Source organism: Poromitra crassiceps (genome assembly GCF_964638095.1).
Source record: "Poromitra crassiceps genome assembly, chromosome: 23".
Taxonomy (NCBI): Eukaryota; Metazoa; Chordata; class Actinopteri; order Beryciformes; family Melamphaidae; genus Poromitra; species Poromitra crassiceps.
This window is the reverse complement of record NC_139639.1, coordinates 12,492,417-12,513,397: the sequence shown is the minus strand read 5'-3', so window position 1 is coordinate 12,513,397 and position 20,981 is coordinate 12,492,417. Positions and strand designations below refer to the sequence as shown.

Below are 20,981 nucleotides of genomic sequence, written 5' to 3'. Positions count from 1 at the left end.
GCCCAGTGCAATTATCACAGGCCTGCGCTTGTGTCCGCCGACAATTTGCATTGCGCATGGTGTTAAACGAGCTAAAAAACACTAAATTAGCGCTTTTGGGAAGATAGGGCCCACTGTCTCTGGTTGGCTTGAGGCAGTGATCAACTGGAATTGGGAGCAGCTGGCCACTTCCCCCAGGACTCTATAAAGCCTTGAAACCCCTCGAGTTGCTTCCCTTATCATTTATGGTCCTTGAGCTAGGCCATAACACAGGGCATAGGGGGTTAGCTTAAGGCTACCTGAGACCACGGGATGGTTAAGTTATGCTCTTTACCTCTTTCTCTCTGGGACAGAGAGAGTTGTTATTTAGAAAATAAATATATTACCAATGCTTACATACATAATTTATTCTATTCCGCTCAAAGTTTGATTCCGCTCAACAATTGATTCAAAGAGAATGCCATTGGCAAATTTTTTGAAAGCAAGAAGAGTTAAGCCACTTCTAAACATGAAGTCTGGACCATGGCAGGTTAGTCAGGGCCAGTTTTACCCTGCTAGACAGGAGGGATGTTTCTTTCTAAACATGGGGAAATGGCCGATGGCGAGTAGAGCGCGCAGGGGGAGGCGAGGAGTGGAGTGGGGTGGGGTGCTGCACAGGAGATCTTGAGGCAGGAATTGGCAATAATAATTGGCTACTAGGAAATGAATGAGTAGGGATTATAATTGGAACATGTGCATAGGTCTCCATACACTGCATCCACAACACGAGATCTCTGCCCAACACTTTTCTCCACTACTCCATAACGCACATGTCTCCCTGCGAAGTTCCCCGATGCATTCCGACGCATTCAGGCGATAACGTGGGGTGGCAATGTGCCAAAAAGTGAGCGCTTGTCTTGTTACATCGCCAGAAAGCCTCAAAATAGTGGGTGCCAGGTGGATGATTTTACAAGTGGCATTGAAGTCATATCTGACTAGTTTTAAATGTATTTCTCCCCACAAAAGTTAGGCTATATCATGTCTCAAGTAGGATATAATGCAACACTATCACCCTCTTGCATTTTCACATAGACTACAAGACAGACAGGTCGGGAGGAAAATAAACCATTCAAGCCATTGGCAGCACTTTATTAAACAGTGAGTTTGCTCATTTAATTCATTGATACTCACAATTGCATGAACGATTAATTAATAGCCTACATGAATGTTAATAGCGGGCATTTATCACCCAATAGCCTAATGAAGTAGTACTGTAGACTATCATCTCCTTGTTGCATTTTCAAACTGGCAGATGGGGGAAAAAGAAACGATTCAACTTTGACTTGTTTACTCACCAATTTGCCTCTCTTCCAGCCTACGTCCATTCATGAAATTATTAAATAACATGGGGGCATTAATGCTTTGTAAAGTGCCATTTAACCAGCCGCCCACTCACGCCATGTTAATCCGGATAATGAGCTGGGAGCTGCTAAACTACAGCCGCTCTGTCAGCGATGTGGACGTTATACTAAAGGCTCGGGTGGTAATGATCCGTATTCGCGGGAGTGGACATACAGCGGATAATTGTTTCTAAACATGCAGGCTTAATTTTCATGTTGGAGCTATGTCATTGGCATATACCAGTTCATATAAATATTTGGGTTTTACTTTTGATGAATTGTTTACGTTTGAAGAGGGCGTTAGTGTGTTGGCCGACACTGCTGGTAGAGCCCTGGGTTCAGTAATAAGTAAAGTGAAAACTTGTAAAAATCTTGGTTATGCTACATTTTCAAAGCTTTATGATGTAAGTGTGTCAGCAGTTTTGTTTTATGCAGCTGGAGTTTGGGGAAGTAAGGAATTTTCCAAGGTGAATGCCATCCAAAACCGTGCAATCCGATGTTTTCTGGGCGTACATAAATTTACACCTGTGTTGGCTTTTCAAGGGGATATGGGTTGGGAGCCTTGTTTGATCAAACAAAAATGTGAAATGTTGAGATTGTGGAACCGTCTATCTAATATGTCAGAGAGTAGAGTTGCAAAACAAGTGTTTAACTGGGATAAAGCACATAACTATCCATGGTGTAATGATATGAATGATATGTTCAGGGAAGCCGACCAGCAATTTCTTTTCAGAAACAGTTTACGTTGTAGTGTTCGCTATATTAAACATAGGCTATTTCTTGATTATAATGAAAAATGGGCCAATGACATCTGGCTCAAACCAAAACTCAGAACATATGTTCTAATTAAAAATATGTTTACTCCAGAACCCTATGTTACTTTACCCCTGGATAGATCCAGAAGATCTTTATGTGCCCAGTTGAGAACGGGTAGCCTCCCTTTGGCTATTGAGGTTGACAGGTTCAATTATATTGCTGAGGAGGAGAGACTTTGTACTGTATGTGAATTAGGTGTTGTGGAAGATGAATTTCATTTTTTGTTTCATTGTACGCTATATGAGGAACCAAGATTGTCTCTATTTCAGTTAATGCAAAATAAGAAACCTGAACTATTTTGATCATGAGATGATGCTAAGTTGGAATGGTTATTCAGAGATGAAGTCTTCAGTTTGACCAGGTTTATTGGGAGGGCTTGGAAACTCAGAATGGAGAAGTTGTTCATCTGAATCTACAACTCTGTCTTGTCTTGTCTTGTTTATGTTTGAGCTTTTTGTAGCTTGTTTGTTGATTTGTTTGTATTGTTGAACTTGAATGATTTGTGTCTTGTAAGCCCAGACGGGCTGGGCACCATGAATATGGTGCATGACACAGAAATAAAAATCTATCTATCTATCTATCTATCTATCTATCTATCTATCTATCTATCTATCTGCAGGCCAACCGGCTAGCATCTGGTTATGAACAGGAGTTCACTGCATGTTTAGAAGGGGCTTTAGAAACATACAACTTCCCATTTAACAGTGGCTATAGACAATTAGTAAGCCACCACACATACTCTTTTCTGCCACTTCTTTTGGAATGTCGGCCTACCTGGTTGGGGGACTTGACTTAGGCCTACCTGGTTCGGGGACTTAAATGATTTAGGCCTACCTGGTTGGGGGACTTGGGCCGTGGAGGACTTGGGGACACTGGCCGCAGCATGTGGTGGTTGGAGGTGGAGTCTGGACTCTCCGGTGGACTCTCGTCGTCTGGAGGTGAGGGGGTTCTAGCAAGCCGCAGTGGTCCAGAGTCGCTGAGGGAGAGAGGATATATAACCTTTATTAATTTAACTAGGAAGTCACATTGAGATTAAAACCACTTATACAAATGAGACCTAGCCATCTAATCTAGAGTCACTACAGTCACAGAGACTAGAATGACCGCAACGCGGACTTATGCCTCCGCCATTAGTTCATTCTTGAGTCCAAATCGCCATTTGAGGCAAATTGGAAGAAATTCCGTCAAGGCGCTCCTGTGATGTTGCGTTACAGAGCTTGGAAATTGGGTGGGTGAGGTCACACTGACCTTGAACTTTGACCACCAAAATGTAATCAGTTCATCCTTGAGTCCAAGTGGACGCTTGAGGCCAATTTGAAGAAGAAAATGGCATTCGAGAGGTCACAGTGACCTTGACCTTTGATAACCAAAATGGAATCAGTTCATCCTTGCGTCCAAGTCGATGTTTGAGCCAATTCAGAAGAAATTCTATCAAGCCGTTCTTGAGATATTGCATTAACCAACTTGGGAATGGCGTTCGTGAGGTCACAGTGACCTTGAAGTTTGACCACCAAAATGTAATCAGTTCATCCTTGAGGCCAACTTTCCGTCAAGGCATTCCTGAGATATCGCGTTAACAAGCTTGAAAATGGCATCCGAGAGCTCACCTTGACCTTTGAGCACCAAAATCTAATCAGATCATCCTTGAGTCTAGGTCGATGTTTGAGGCAAATTTGATGAAATTCCGTCAAGGCATTCCTGAGATATCGCGTTAACAAGCTGGAAAATGGCATTTGAGAGGTCACAGTGACCTTGACCTTTGACCACCAAAATCGAATCAGTTCATCCTTGAGTCCAGGTCGATGTTTGAGACATGTTTGATTAAATTCCGTCAAGGCATTCCTGAGATATCACGTCAACAAGCTTGAAAATGGCGTTCGAGAGGTCACAGTGACCTTGACCTTTGACCACCAAAATCTAATCAGATCATGCTTGAGTCTAAGTCGATGTTTGAGGCAAATTTGATGAAATTCCGCCAAGGCATTCATGAGATATCGCGTTAACAAGCTTGAAAATGGCGTTTGAGAGGTCACAGTGACCTTGACCTTTGACCACCAAAATCTAATCAGTTCATCCTTGAGTCCAAGTCGATGTTTGAGACAAGTTTGATTAAATTCCATCAAGGCATTCCTGAGATATCGCGTTAACAAGCTTGAAAATGGCGTTCGAGAGGTCACAGTGACCTTGACCTTTGACCACCAAAATCTAATCAGATCATCCTTGAGTCTAAGTCGATGTTTGAGGCAAATTTGATGAAATTCCGTCAAGGAGTTCCTCAGATATCGCGTTAACAAACATCGTACGGACAGGGGCAGGAGTAGGGAACCTTCTCCAAAAATCAATAAACATTTATTTGGTCTTAGCCACATTTATCTCCAGGAAAGACTGGTCGCACCATTTAATTAAGTCATCAAGGACTGGGCCATGATTTTGCTCTGCACCGTGCAACAGAGTCATCCACATACTTAAGAACAGATCTAAGTGCATGATTGCTCTGATACAGATTTGTATATAAGATGAATAAAGGTGCTGAAAGCACGCAGCCCTGAGGGGATCCAGTGGCAGATAAAAGTTTACTGGACGAGGTTCCATTAACCTGGACCCTCTGGGATCTGTTAGTTAAAAAGCCAACTAGCCAGCATACTAAACTAAACTCCAAATTAAAATTGAAATTGAGATAAAAGCGTGTGGGCAAGAACATGTGGCTGAATCCAATTAAAAGCAGAAGAGTAGGGCTGGGCGATAAAACGATCTCGATAATTTTCACGAAAAAAACGGCCACAATAACGATGATAAATTTATGAGCTGTAATTTCGATAAAATATTTTCAGTGTTGCGTTCAAAACCCCTCAGAAACATGACCGCAGCTTAGCACAGCAATGCTTATTGTGAATAACGTGTCGTTTTTGGGGGGTATTTGAAGGCAACACTGAGTGGAACCAATGGCATCAATGGAAAATAAACCATGTGATGCACGCGTTTGCGGAAGAATCCCTTTCTCTGCTCAGAGCCTCGCAGTCGGCTGGCTCTTACTAACCAGTTAGAGCCTGGCCCGGCAAAACAAGAGTAACATAAACAGATGGGATTAAAATATGTCAGGCCGTGGATTTGTACACGGGAGATAAAGCAGACAGTAGTTCTGGTTATGGGTAGCGGTAGCTGGCTGTCATGAATGGTATCAAATTAGCCCATTATCTACATCGCGTTAGCTAATGTTACACGCTAACGTTAATATCTTCATACTTGATAATCTTGCTAACGTTATGCTATCTGTTAGACCATCTATAGCAGCTATCCGAATAACATTACACATCTATGGTTTAAACAGTCTTTGCTTCCTTTATCAAACCAACAGCTAGCTGCATAATCAACACCTAGCCTTGGACCAAGATGTTCATTGCATTAAAACAACATAATGCAATACACACAACAGAATAAGCACACCAAAGACCAGTGGTATAAGGGAAAACAAGTAACAAGCATAGAACAATTATAATAAGCTGAAAATGCAAATAGATCAAGTTACATTAAAAAGCCATAAGTGAATAGTATGGACAAACAGATGACTAAATAAAGGGTTATCATTTAATGACAACAATAGCCAATGAGCTGCATTGAGCCTCTCTCATGAGAATACTTTGAATTGAATTCAACTTAATTGTAACCGGTCAGAGATTAATAGAGTCGTATCGAATACATTCTATATCACTCTGCATTGAATTTTAATTGTGCCCCTAAAATTCTTCATGTGCTTTTTATGTGCAATTAGTATTATTGATAAATTTATATCGTGATAAATATCGACAACGATCGATATAAGAAAACATATTGTGATCAAAACAAGGCCAGGTCGAAACCTGGCATAGGGCCGGTGTGCTCAGTAAAGTGCAGAACTCTGCCAAGGTGTAGAGTCATTTGTGTTCAGTCTAAAATTTTGGCCCCTTGAAACCAGATTAGAGGACCATTTACATTAAGATTACCGTAAATTCCGGACTATAAGGCGCACCGGTCTATAAGCCGCACCTTCAAAGGTGACTATTTTTTTCTTATATAAGCCGCACCGGACTATAAGCCGCGGGTGTTTTAATGGTATTTTTTGTTTTTTTTACAGTGCACACAGTGTCCGCGGTGTGGTGAAAAGAGGGCAAGAGAGGAAATTAAAACAGAAGTGGATTTATAGTTAGAAAGAGTGCTAAAGAAGAGAGAATTCCGTTTTTTATTTTTTTATTTTAGTTACTCACAGTACTATTGACCAGTCCAACTCAAAAGATATTCGGCAGTTTCACTTTGAGCTCTTGTTCCGCCGCTGTCCATCAATGGTTATGACGAGTCTCGCTGGGTACAGTACGCCAAAGCGATATCCATTGACTTTAACCTTTTCGATGATGCTGTTGTATGTTGCGCGTTTCTGTTGCACCAACGCGGAGAGGTCCTGCCGGACGAAAAAGCGCGTACCCTCCCAGGTGAGGGGCTTCTTCCCCGCAGCCTGGAGGATGAGTTGACGGTCGGGCCAGCGGAGTAGGCAGATGAAGATGGCCCTCGGTGGCAGGCCGGGGTCTGGACGTGGCCGAGGCGCCCGGTGTGCCCTGTCCACCTCTGGTGGTTTCTCGCCTTCCTTCAGGTCCAGGATGTAACACAGGATTTTGCCACGAAAGCGTCCATGTCACCAATCTCAGCTCCCTCTTTTACATTGATCAGGCGAATGTTATTTCTTTTACTCCTGCTGATTAAGTCATCAACCTGCGTGTGCAGGGGTTCGATTTGTTTTTGCATTTTATCCACTTTCGGACTCACTGTGTTGTTTTTGTCCTCCAGTGCGCTGATGCGCTTTTCCGCATTAGAAACTCTGTTCACGGTTTGCTTATTTTCTTTAGTGAGTGAGTGGATGGACTTCTGCACGTTTTCAAACTTGTTTTCAAGCTGCTCAAACCTCTGAGCGATGTCGGACTTAATCGATAGTGTTTCACGGAGTAAAAGTTTAGCCCAAGCCGTGTATCTCCAGCCTCCAGCAGGTGAGTCATTTCCTCATTCATGGCGGTGATTGCTTCGTCTTTTTCTTTCTGCTTACCTGTGTTGTGTTATGTTATGTTATGTTATGTTGTTAAAAGAGGGCAAGAGAGGAAATTAAAACAGAAGTGGATTTATAGTTAGAAAGAGTGCTAAAAAAGAGAGATTTTTTTTTTTTTTTTGAAAAAATCCATAGGTAAGCCGCACCGTTATATAAGCCGCAGGGGCCAAAAAAGGCCAAAAAACGGGAAAAAAGCCGCGGCTTATAGTCCGGAATTTACGGTAGACTGTTTTTCAGTCTTAACCATCAATTTGCTGAGTGAGTGGCACTGCTCTTGCCCAGATGTAGCCATATAGGTAAAACACTAATATTTTCTGACTCACCTCCACCACCACCTGCTGATGTCTATATTATTTAACCATCTCATTCTCTTTAACAGTCCAACATTAAATCTATCAAATAAAATTAAAGCAAGAGCTTGTCCTCAAATAAAATGAATATAGTGCAATTCAAAATAAAATAGTAGAATAAATTAAATTCAAGTCACTTTCAGGAGGAATACCAAAAACCTTGTGCAATGTCAACTGAGTTTAGCAGCAGTCCAACATAAAATCATCATCTTACAGTACAATGGTGTGCAATTTACAGTAACAGTGCTCTTAATTTTGGAGAAAGACAAAATGCTCCATGTAAGATGGTCACACACATGGACTGTACACACATCATCCAGACACAAGACTGTTAGTAGCATCCACACCCAACATGGGTCCATGTGAAAGGATGGGAATGCGCACTGGAAGCATGTGTGTGTTTGTGGCCATCCGTGCATGTGTTGATGTGTAATCGTGTGACAATAAAGACGGGCTTGTCCGTCTGAAATCGTGGAATCGACTGGAATGAGGCACGCGACATGTTTGGAAGAGTGTGCTGACGTCAAATGACGCTCCGCTGATGGGTAATGTGGCTAATATGTTAGCGGCTAACTGTTACTTGTCGTTACTTTACATGGCAGTAAAACGCCACCGAATGACCAAATTGATTTAACTTTTAACCATCTCGATTTCCACTTTCCATACGGACCGCCAGCATTGGTTAGTTTATAACGTGACTATATTTATAATGTTTATAACGTGCTCCAGCTTCCGGTTTATACTATCAGTCTGAATACAGCCAGGGGTTGGAGCTATTGCGCAACACCGCAAACCAGTCGGAGTACGTTATAAACGTTATAAATTGTCACGACGTTAACAACTAACCAATGCTGGCGGTCCGTATGGAAAGTGGAAATCGAAATGGTTAAAAGTTAAATCAATTTGGTCATTCAGTGGCATTATACTGCCATGTAAAGTAACGACAAGTAACAGTTAGCCGCAAACATGAGCTACACTATTTTTATTTTGTGACGATTGGGGCGCGTCGAGGCACGTAGCGTGCGTCGACGTCATCGATTACGTCGACTCGCCGGGACAGCCCTAGTCCGAGGAGCAAACGATTAGTCACATTCACAGCTGCTTTACATTAGGACAAAAAAGACGATACATGTCAACTCCTCAAAAATCGAATCAATAAATTCCTAGTCGGATCGAGAGAGGCACCAGACGGTGAAATGTCCGAAGACCGGCTCTTGTGGAACTCTCTGAACGAGCTAGCCACAATATTAGCCAGAGGTGCATTACCGCCACCTACCGGACTGGAAAGCGGAAAGACATTACATCGCCTGAATCCTCCGTGAATCCGTGCTAAATTGGTCTGGGCGACAGAGTGGAATGTAAGGGCCCTGCTGTGCATTCTGCACACCGGCCCCAAAAATTGCCATATCGCCCAGGCCTACAGAAGAGAAATTTTATTTAACAAAAATCCTGGAAACTCCAAACAGCTTTTCGCCACTATAAACCATCTCCTTAAGCCACAAACCCCATCACAAGCCGAACCCACAGATGAACAGTGCAATGGTTTTATTGACTTTTTCCGGGCAAAAGTAAACAACATCCGTTACCTTCTCTCCAACATCTCATCTCTACATCTCCCAAATGCTGACCCTCAGCCTGTGATTTCCCAGCGTCTCTGCCACTTCGCTGAAGTTACACCGAGAGAGGTTGAGGGCATCATTCGTAAGATGAAAGCCTCCACCTGCACCCTGGACCCTTTTCCCACTGCCCTGGTGAAATCAAACATCCGTACTCTATCCCCCCTGATCACCCATGTCATTAACCACTCCCTCCAAACCGGCCATCTTCCATCTGCTCTGAAAACTGCTGTCATCAGACCCCTCCTCAAAAAACCCACCCTTGACCCAGAAGTGCTTGCCAATTACAGGCCGATCTCAAATCTTCCGTTTCTCTCGAAGGTGCTGGAAAAAGTGGTTGCTGCTCAGCTCCAGGGCCACCTAAATTCCAACGAGCTATACGAAAAGTTCCAATCTGGTTTCCGCACCGCCCACAGTACTGAAACAGCTCTGGTCAGGGTCACAAATGACCTGCTGATGGCGGCTGACGCTGGCTCTCCATCCCTTCTGGTCCTCCTGGATCTGACTGCAGCGTTTGACACCGTTGACCATAATATTCTCCTCAACCGCCTCCACTGCATCGGTCTCTCTGACTCTGCTCTACACTGGTTCCAGTCCTACCTGTCTGGGAGAACCGAGTATGTCTCCCTGGGAGACGCAAAGTCCCGGACGTACTCTGTCATCTGTGGAGTCCCGCAGGGGTCAGTTCTCGGACCCATCCTATTCATCCTTTATATGCTCTCCCTCGGCAGTGCTGCTACGCTGATGACACGCAGCTCTACCTGAAAACTGTCCCAAACCCCTCTGCATCTTCATCATCTCTCACCACCTGCCTTGAGGAGATAAGGGCGTGGATAAAAGATAACTTCCTGCAGTTTAACGGCTCCAAAACTGAAACCATTCTAGTTAGCACTCCCCACCAGGTCCAGTCATCCCCCATAACCCACATCACCTTCTCTGGCCAAAACATTCCTCTCTCTTCATCGGTCATCAACCTGGGCGTTAGGTTCGACCCTCACCTGACGTTTGACGCCCACATCAAACACCTGTGCAAAACCTCATTCTACCACCTCAAGAACATCTCAAAACTGCGTCCCACACTCAGCCTGCCAGACGCTGAGAAACTCGTCCACGCCTTTGTCTCCTCAAGGCTGGACTACTGCAACGCCCTCCTCATCGGGATCCCCAGCAAGAGCCTTCAGAAGCTCCAACACATTCAGAACTCTGCTGCTAGGATCCTGATGAGAGTGCGAAAATACGACCACATAACCCCCATCCTTCACTCTCTTCACTGGCTCCCTGTTTCCTCCAGAATCAAATTCAAAATCGACCTGCTGACACATCAATGCATCCACGGACATGCCCCCCCATACCTCAAGGAACTCCTCATAACACAATCCTCCTCCCGCAACCTCCGCTCAAATAACAACCACCTCCTCCATCCCCCCAGAACCAAGCTCCGCACCATGGGAGATCGGGCCTTCTGCTCCGCCACTCCCCGTCTGTGGAACACTCTTCCCGACCACCTAAGAGCTCCACAGACGGTGGCAAACAATGGCAAACAATATGATAACGAGCTATCAGACTCTTATGACATGACATGATAGTCTATTTGAATGCCAAAAACATGAACCATTACTTTAGTACCCTGATCCATTACGACCATTACACAGGCAATGTCATCAAACATGCCAATCAATCACTGAGTGCATGTCGTCTAACTGAGTGATGTCACTCGAGCACTCCATGATGTGATCAGTGATGGTCACTCGAGCAATTGTGATATCATCAGTGATGCTAAGTTGAGTCCTGCGCATGCCAATAGAGCAGGCGAGGCTACGCTGCAGCCGAGCTGCGTATGCGAGCCCGCTGCGCGGCCTCGCTGATTGTTTATGTTTATTGTATATTTTATTTAACTGTACTTTGCTTTTAATAACATCTAGGGACGGGCTTTGCAAATTAGTTCAGGCTATAAATGTTATGATAGATGACATCAGATATTTTTGACAAATGTTATGTTATGTATCTGTCACTTATCAAATAAATGAAAAATGAAAAATGAAATGAGATATGATGGTTTATAGTGGGACTTACCCTGCCCACCCCATTCACTTCAATAGAACTGACCCCAAAGTCTGGCCTCAATGCAAAATTCAAACGCTGTGATGTGAGTGTAGTTGTATGATGTATCCTTCTTTTTAGAGTCCTTGGTGAGATTCCAGGCAATATTTGATTTTAGGAGCAGTTTGTAGAGGACACAGAGAGTGGACTGTAGATTGAGACGTTAATTGACAGAGTGGATGGGACTGAAAGTACTGACCTGGGTGCTCCCTGGATGGTGAACATCTTGTCAGAATGCTGCTCACCCAGCTTGGTCATCACCTCATACAGCTGCTTACAGAGCTGGAAAGAATGGAGAAATAAGGTCATGACTTTCAGAAGCAAGTTGACATGATTTGTGGCACTGTTAATATAAAATCTTATTTATTTTTCTTTCTTTCTTTCATAGGGACAATGCAGCATTAATGAACATTTGCATGTAAATGTGCCGGATTGTAGCCTTAGCTCATTTCCATCCATAGTCCCTCGACAGGTAGATGTAAAGTGCATCGAGTTAAAAAGAAAAAGAAGATTTTGTGCATACATAGGGCAACTGACAGGGATACAATGTAAGTAACACATACATACATATGGGAAAAAGTATAGTGTATACGTAAAGGAGACAGACTTACAGAGACATACATACAGTATACATTGGACTTTCAGGGGTGTGCATATACAAATAAACAAAGACAGGATACATTAGAGACATTGGCTAAAGGAGACATTAGACTTTCAGGAATGTACATATACAGTACAAGAAACAAAAACATGGAACAAAAAGGGTTTAAAAGTGGTCACAGTTTTGGTTGGTTCTGAGCCATGACTTTAACAGCCCCTTAAAGGTGTGGACGCTGCTACTCTCTCTGACTGACAGTGGTAAGCTGTTCCACAGTTTGCTACCTCTGTAGGACAAACCATTTTGTCTGACAGAGGACCATCTGAGAGGTAGTTCACAGTCGCCTCTCATTGAGCTTTGCATAGTGTTCTGGATAGCTCTCCGCTTGATAAAGTATTCTAAAGGAGGTGGCGCTAGCCCATGAAGCCCCTTATAAATAAAGGCAATTTAAAAAAAATTATAATTGTCAAAGCTGAGGAGCTTGTACTTTAGAAGGATATTGCAATGATGGTAAGATGTAGGTTTCTTATCTAAAATCTTCAGAGCCTTTTTATATAGAGACTCGATGGGCTTCAAGGTGGTTACTCCTGTGAAGGACCAGCTCGTAAGGCAGTAATCTGTGTGTGCAAATATCATTGAGTGGAGAAAAGTTAAGGCCACACTGTCAGTCTCTCTGACTGACAGTGCGGCCTTAACTTTTCTCTAATCTGCCTGAAGTTGCAGAGATTGAATTTTAGAGTCTTCAATACCTTTTTAATATAACTCTTGAAGGAGAGTGTGGAGTCCAAAGTGAGCCCTAGGTACTTGAACTCACTTACAGTTTCTATCTCCACCCCTCCGACAAGGATCTTGAGATGTGGGTTTGAGATGGATTTTTTTTAAGACCATACCTACTGTTTTCTTGGTGTTTAGTGCAAGATAAGATTTTTCAAGCCAAACCTGAATTTGAGTCATGGCTGCAGAGAGTGTGTTTGAGGCATCCTCGATGGTTTTGGATGGAGTAAAAATTACTGCGTCCTCCGCGTACATTAATGTATTCATACTAGGGCATACATTTGGTAAATCATTAATATAAAGTGAAAATAATATAGGTGCAAAAATGGAGCCCTGAAGTACATTCTACATAGGGAGATTTAGCACCCTTTATCATCACACACTGTTTTATATCGGAAAGATAGGATTTCAACCACAGGATCGCAGTAGCGGAGAAATTAAAGTGGGATAGTTTGGCTAGAAGGGCTTCATGGTTAACAGTATTGAACGCTCTTCTGAGGTCCAGAAATACACAAGACACAAAGTTATACAAAGTTTATATTATTAATTAGTTGATTTGTTATAAAATGTTATATTACTTTGGAAAATATGGGCAGTACACTAATGGGTCTGTAATTTATATTGTACAAAAAATATCTCCCAAAAAGATTCTCTGCGTTGTCAGTGTCATATAGATAGTACGAGTACGTCATCTCCATTCACTCCAATGGACCCTTTTCCTTTTTTTCTCTTTTTTTAACCCCACAATACTTCCCGGAAGTAAGGTTCTGTAGTGCTGTACAGTTGCACTAGAATGACCAATTTGTGTTGTGATGTACTTTGAAAGGGTAAGACATTCAAAGAATCAAATGTATATTATCAGCTTTATTATTTTATACATTCAAACGGCCCGCCATGTACTCCTGGAACTATCCTTGAAGGTCCACTATAGGTTGATGCTAGAATCAACCCTATGGAATGGAGCTATACATGAGTCATGTGACGATCAAGCATTTTTTTGGGGGGGGAGGAGCGGAGAGTTCCTGCACCTGCTCTATTTTGTTGGATGTGCATGACTGCTTCAATTAGTACATACTGGGCAGCACAGTAGAGCCCTGCACGGGCCTAAAATATAAGGCCTAGTCTGACCCGGGCCCGAAACAATCAAGCCCGGGCCGGGCCTGAGCCCTAATGCTTATGAGAATTCTGAGCCCGAGCCCGTCATGAAGCGTGACTTTTTTTTTTTTTTATACAGTCAAAACATTAGGGTTGTGCTACAACCCAGGTTTTACGAGTGAGAACGAGAGCTCTCACTAGTGCCTAGTTCGCTGCGTACGCAGCATTCTGAACCTGGCCCAAATCTGTTCCACCACCTGAGGGTGGAGGCACCACTCCGTGTGACGGGGGTAGCCTCGAGACAGCAGGTCTCGCCTGTCGCTCCCGCGAAAGGCGGGCTCGCATAGCCCGGGAGTTCAATTCGAGCCCCAGGAAGATCGCCGTCTGTTCTGGGGCGAGGCAGCTCTTTTTCCAGTTCACCAGAAACCCTAAGGTTTGTAGGTGATCGGTCACCACCTTGGTATGTTTCGTGGCATCGATCCTCGAGCCGGCCACAATAAGAGCGTCGTCGAGGTAAAGGAAGATGCGAACCCCTCTCGCGCGGAGGGGGGCCAAGGCCGTCTCCACGAAAGCCGTGAAGGTTCGCGGGCTCAATGACATGCCGAAAGGCAAGACACAGAACTCGTAAGCCTTCCCCAGGAAGGAGAACCTCAGGTATTTCCTGTGTCTCTTGACCACGTGGACATGGAAGAACGCATCTTTCAGGTCCACGGAAGTAAAGAAATCCCCCTGTCTCAACGCGTTGAAGAGGTGGGGAAAAGAGAGCATTCGGAACGGGAGCTTCCTCAGCGTCTTGTTGAGGCGCCGGAGGTCCAGAATTGGACGCATGGAGCCGTCCTTTTTGGGCACGACGAAGTACCTGTGGTAGAACCCCGAGCGCACCTCTGCCTTGGGGACCGAGCGGATCGCCCCATTGGCGAGGAGCGAAATGACCTCCTTGCGGAGTATGTCTATGCACTCCCCCTCCACGACCGTATCGTGGGTCCCGTCGAACCTGGGTGGGGCCCTGGCAAACTGCATGGCGTAACCCTTCCGAAGGGTGCGCCGTAGCCACGGGGACGGGGAACACAGACGCTCCCAGGCCTCGAGCCTGTCGGGCAACGATGGTCTGTTTAGTATATTGTTGGGCACCGGGGGACCCGGTGCTTTGGTTGGGGAAGAAAAAGGGGGGGGGGCGGGACAAACGAGGCTAAGCCCCCCTGCCGGTTTCTTACGTGGGCTCCGCCTACTGACGTGCCCTGTGAGCGTGTTGAACCGGCGAAACCCCCCAACCGTGCGGCTTTCGCCGGCTGGGGGGAGTAAGGAGGCAAGCCTCTCTTTTGACCGCCGGATGCGGACTCGTCCGCTCGCGCGGTCCCCAGGAGAGCTCCCGACCAACGATGGGCCCATGGCACCATCGATGGTGGGCTTGTCCCGGGGGCCTCCTGACGGCGGATAAGTGATCCAGGGAGAGCTCCCGACCGGACTTGGGCGCTGGGCACCGAGGACGGTGGGCTTGTCCCTAAAGCTACAAGCCGAAGGCTGGCCCTGAAGCCAAGCCTCGGCGAGCTGGGTTGGGTAGGCCCCTGCTGAGTCCCAGACCGAAGTTGAGCGCTGAGCTCCAACGACGGTGGGCTCATAGCCCCCCCCCCCTTCCCCAGGGAGGTGACTAAGTACGGGACTGGTTACCTGCTCCCCGCGCACCTCCTCGTTTTGGGGGGCGGGGGCCGCGTCCCCTGACCTGCCGTGGGACGAATGATGGGCCCACCGCGGCTAGGTGGGGCGCAACCACTGGGGGCGCCCTAGCCGGTGAGACTCGTACCCGCTGATGCGGGGCGGTCCGCGGCGGCGGAGGCCCCGGAGGACGACTCCGTGCGCGCGCCTGGACCTGGAACCGGCGGTCCTCCCCCTTCGCCCGCTTGGGCAAGAAGGAGCTGACCGCCGCAGAGTCCCTCTGACGCGTCTCCAACCGCTGGGCCAAGTCCTCCACGGAAGAGCCGAACAGGCCCTCCGGGGAGATCTGAGCCCCCAGCAGCCTCCTCTTATCCTGCTCAGGGAGCTGGGTAAGATTTAGCCACAGGTGGCGGTGGGTGAGAACGGAGAAGGCCATGACCTTCCCACTGTTCTGCGCCAGGCAGTCTACCATACGCATGGCGTAATCCGTGGCCATCCTGAGTTCTGTAAACAGCTCGGGGGCAGGGTCACCTTGCATGTCCCGCAGGAGCACCGCCTGGTAGCCCTGCAGAATGGCCAGGTTGTTGGTCATGGCGGCGGACTGCCCCGCCCCCAAGTACGCCTTTTCGGCCAACTTGGCTGTAAGTTGGCACGCTTTAGAGGGCAAAGCAGGCCTCGCGGAGTTAGGGGCCAGGTGTCTGGCCACGATATCCTCGAGAGGAGGCATCGCGGTTAACGCGAGTTTATCCGCCCCCTCTAAGGCCGACCATGGAGCCATGCCTGCGCAGAGCGGCTTGGCCTCCTGAGGCCTTTCCCATCCTGACTGCACCGCGCGAACCACGTCTATACAGACCGGCAGCCAGGGCCTGTGGTGCCTGGAGTGGCTGGTAATAGCAACCCCGCAGCACTGATTCGAGGGGCGGAGGTGGTTCGGCCCGAGCGATGCCAAGCTTAGCTGCAGCCCTAGACATTACCCCCAGAAACTGCTTCTGATAGGGCTCGTTGAGGCTAGCCTCCGAACGGGTCCCTAACAGAGAGGTGGTCGCGGTAGCGCGGTCCCATTCCTCCCCGCCAGACAACTCCTCTTGGGGGGCGTCCTGGGGGGGAATGATGGGGTCATAGGGGAAAAACCCCCCCTGTTGTATCACAGGGTCGATGGGCTCGTCCCCCCAGTTCAAAATCTGCCGTTCGGGTAGGACCGGGGAGCCCTGCTCTTCAGGTAACTCCTCTTCCTCCGAGCGGTCAGACCCACCGCACGCGCCTCCCTCGGGAGGTGCGTGGCTAAGCCGCTGGCCCACCTGGATAAAGAGCATCGCTCTCTCCCATAAAACGGCCAGGGTAAAGCCTTCGCATGCCCGGCAGAAATCTGATTTCAACAGGGCGTCGCTAGCATGGTTGTGCCCGAGGCAAAACACACACTGGCTGTGGCGGTCCTGGATCGCCAATTTAGCCTCACAGCTAACACAGCTCTTGGCTGTCTCCCTCTGTCTCATGTCAGCCGCCCGGCTCATTGTGCGAGTAAGCAGTAGCTAACCCGCCAACAACCCCGCCGACTGTCTAGAATTAGCGGGAGTTAACCGTGTATGCTGACTGTATACAGTCGCTTGCAACGGTGAATATGCTGGAGTGCTACAAGCTAGCTGCTAGCTGCACGAGACGACTAGCTAGCTATCTATCTAACGTTACTCCAGCCGGAGAAACGTGCGCGCTAACGCTAGTAGCTGGCGCCTAAAGTACCTAGCAACAGAAGCAACCGCACGGATGCAAGCTAGCTAACTGTGACAACTGTGCTAACTAGCCTGTTGTACTAGTGCTTAACGGTACAAGCTATTCTGCACGTGTGCAACCTAGCTAAAAGTTATGAGTGCAGACCTGAGTCGCGCTCAAGCCTATCAAACGTTAACCCAGCCGGGGAAACGTTAACATGCGCTGCACGGCGGCAGCAATACAACAGTTAGCAAAGAAGATACTCTTAGCTTGGATGGCTTGATCCGATGCCGCTGGTGAAGAGCACAGGAACGGGTCCCCGAATCCTGATTTATCTCGTCCACGCGAACCTCTCGAAGGTGGGCAAATTAACCGGAGCGAGTCTATTTGTCCAAGCTATGAAGAGCGCTGTACTTTAGAGCTAACTGCGGAGCTTAAGAAAACGACGTCCTCACACTGGCTGGAAGAAGCGAAGAGTGACGGCCCCTGGGCTGACTGGCCGTGACGTAGTCACGGGGGCGAGGTGGGAGGCCCAGTCAGCCCCAGGGGGGCACCACGTCACCTAAAGGGGCGTGGTCAGGTTTTAATGTAAAGTAATTTTTGGAGCAAAAATGACAGTCTTCCATAATGCTGCGTACGCAGTGAACTAGGCACTAGTGAGAGCTTGAGTTCGAAACGAAGTAAAACCTAATGTGTTTGATCAATTTCGAGTAGCTTGTTATATCAACACCATTACAAAACACATCTTAAGCATTACCAGTATTAAATGTGATCAAAACAGTTTATCAAAAACATTTTTGGGGAAAATGAGATTGGTATGATTTAGTATGATTTAATTGACAGTCATGCATCTGTCTGTTCGGTATTTTAGCCATATAAATAGAGTCAAGTCAAGTCATGTTTATTTGTATAGCCTGTGTTCAAGAAGGCCCAGTCTCGACTTTTCCACTTGAGGAAGCTTAGATCGTTTGACATCAGCAGGTCACTTCTTCATGTTTTCTACCAAGGTATCCTAGCTAGTGTCCTCTTTTATGCTGTGCTCTGCTGGGGGGCCAGCATCACGGTCATTGACAAAAATAGGATAAACAAAATGATTAAAAAGGCTGGCTCAGTGATTGGCCTTCCCCCTGATTCCTTGGAGATCACTATAGTCAAGAGCACGGGCATGGGCACGGTGGCTCAGTGGTAGAGCTGTCGCCTCACAGTCAGAAGGTCCTGAGTTCGATTCTCGCCTGGGACACTGTGGGCGCTGTGGTTGTGTTCCCCCCCATACCTTCAGTGCCTACTGCCCAAGTGGGGTATCTCGTCGTAAGGGCCTTTCTCCCTGTGTGGAGTTTGCATGTTCTCCCCATGCTCCCCCAGGGGGTTCCTCCGTATATAACCCCCCCAATAAAAACATGCAGAAGATCAGATCGTCATCGTCATCCGACCAGTGACGACAACATCCGAAGTTGGTCCCCGGGCGCTGTACGAGAAAGCGACCACTGCTCCTGGCCTGCCCCCCGGAGGAAAGGACATGCCTGGATGGGTTAAATGCAGAGGACACTTTTCACCGGCCACCGTCAGCATGAGTGTGTTGTGGCCGCATGCATGTGTTGTGGTGTTCGTGTGACAATAAAAGACGGGGCTTGTCCCGTTACGAGAGAGAGAACAAGGAGAAAACTGAACTATATTCTTTCTTTTGAAGGCCATCCTTTGTATAATGTATTTGATGCTCTGCGTAGTTCATTTAGTGATAGGCTCTTGATGCCTCTGTGCTCTACTGAGCGATTTAGAAGGTCCTTTGTTGGGAGCAGGGAAAGGGAGGAGGCGGGGGGAGCAAGCGAGGGAGAGCGGGGGGATGTGGGGGAGGAGAGAGCAGGGAAAGGGAGGAGGTGGGGAGGGAGCAGGGGGGTGTGGAGGAGGAGAGAGCAGGGAAAGGGAGGAGGCGGGGAGGGAGCAGGGGAGGGAGAGTGGGGGGGATGTGGGGAAGGAGAGAGCATGGAAAGGGAGGTATCTCGTGCTCCGCCCGTCGTCTCTCCGCTGAAGTTGGTGTCCAAACCTCCTCTGCTCTCTGATCTCCGGTGGTAACGTATCCAGGTCTATTTTCCCCTCACCATGTTGTTTGATGTCGAGGAGCTGCTCTCTGGTGTAGGAGATTGGTTTTCCCCTCATTTCTTCATGTGGGCAAAGACAGTGAACTCCCGTCAAGAGTATGGCCCCGAAAATGAGATAAAAACAGTTAATTTTGCAATCCATTTAAAACCCTCTTGCTCTGTTGTCGTTGCATTGTCGTTGTGTTCCTTTGTTGTTGCGATCCGTAACACTTATTGTGCCACGCCCACATCGATCTCTTCGCATCGCGGGCCGCAACGCATTGCCCCCTGTGGTTCTCGGTCCAAAACGACGACCCCCTGCGTTGCCACGCGGTGGCGCACGCATGGCCCAGGGAGAGCCTTTACGTGTTTCCCCCGATTCCCCTGATCCAGACTGTCCTGGACAGGGTGAGGGAGCAGGGCCTGCGGCTTACCCTGGTGGCTCCGCTGTGGCCAAAGCAGATCTGGTTCGCGGACCTCATCCTGCTGTCACAAGGGCCACCGTGACCCCTGCCGTGCCGGGAGGACCTCCTGTCGCAGGCAAAGGGCGAAATACTCCACCCCTCCCCTTCCAGATGGAAGCTGGCAGCCTGGTCCCTGAACGGGAGCGCCAGTTAGCTCAGGGCCTACCTATGAGTGTGGTACACACTATACAGAGCGCTAGGGCTACCTCCATGTGCTCTCAGTACGCTTACAAGTGGCGAGCCTTCTCGCACTGGTGCGCAGAGCAGGACGTGGACCCGGTGTGTTGTAGTGTTCAGCCCATCCTCTGTTTCCTGCAGAGCCTATATGATGCGGGCCAGTCCCCTCAGTCCCTCAAGGTGTATGTGGCTGTGATATCTGCCTGTGACATGGAGATCGAGGGGAACCCGTTGGGGAGCCTCCTGCTGGTCTCCCGGTTCATGAAGGGAGTGCGCGGGTGCAGAACGTCTTCCCCAAGTGGGACTTGGTCACAGATTTGGAACGTCTCTCGGGTCCCCCGTTCGAGCCCTTAAAACTGTGGACTTGAGGTTCCTGTCATTGAAGACTGTGCTGCTGTTAGCCTTGTCTTCAGGCAAAAGGGTCGGCGACTTGATTGCCCTGTCGGTCCAGCAGTCTTGCTTGGTATTTGCTGATGATGAGCGGAGGGTTACGCTTCGGCCCAACCCCACGTACCAGCCTAAGAATATCAATGCTAGCTTCAGGTCTATGGTTGTAGACCTGGCAGCTTTCTGTCCCCCTCCTTTCAGCTCAGAGGAGGAGCGGCGGTTAAACATGCTATGTCCGGTGCAGGCGATCCTGGCCTACGTGAGCAGGACACGCACGCCATGCACCTGTCACCAGTTGTTGGTGTGCTTCGGGCCGCGAGCCCTGGGCAGGGCACTGTCCAAGGAGCGGTTGTCACACTGGATAGTGGAGGCCATTGCTTTGGCCTACTCTGCCGTGGGGGGGGTTCCCCCGGAGGGCATTAAGGCCCACTCTACGCCAGGTATCGCGACATCCTGGGCATTGTTGCGTGGTGTGTCGGTGGAAGACATGTGTGCGGCTGCCTGATGGTCTACTCACCACACTTTTGTCAGGTTCTATAGCCTTGTTGTGGCACCTTGTTGCGCGGCCTTTGCGCTGTTTTGTCAGCCGCCAGGCGGCAGTGCCTTAGTCACTCGTTATGCCTTCGGGGTGCCATGGGCTACGGCCATGTGCCCCGTTGCCAGCCTTAGGGCTCAGGGTCGCACGAGATGCTCCCTTGCAGCAAGGTTGGTTGGATATTGGCATAGTGTGAGAATCCGAAGTT

The 20,981-nt window shown here is 47.9% G+C and overlaps 1 protein-coding gene across 1 annotated transcript in view; it reads right to left on the bottom strand.

Annotated features, from left to right (window-relative positions):
- Positions 1-20,981, bottom strand: part of amph (amphiphysin) — a gene marked incomplete at both ends in the record, with an annotated part of 132,211 nt that overhangs the window by 54,025 nt on the left and 57,205 nt on the right. Inside the window, 2 exons of the mRNA XM_083658963.1 lie at positions 3,009-3,150; positions 11,508-11,590. Coding sequence (XP_083515089.1) covers positions 3,009-3,150; positions 11,508-11,590 — 225 coding nt within the window. The remainder of the gene's footprint in view (positions 1-3,008; positions 3,151-11,507; positions 11,591-20,981) is intronic.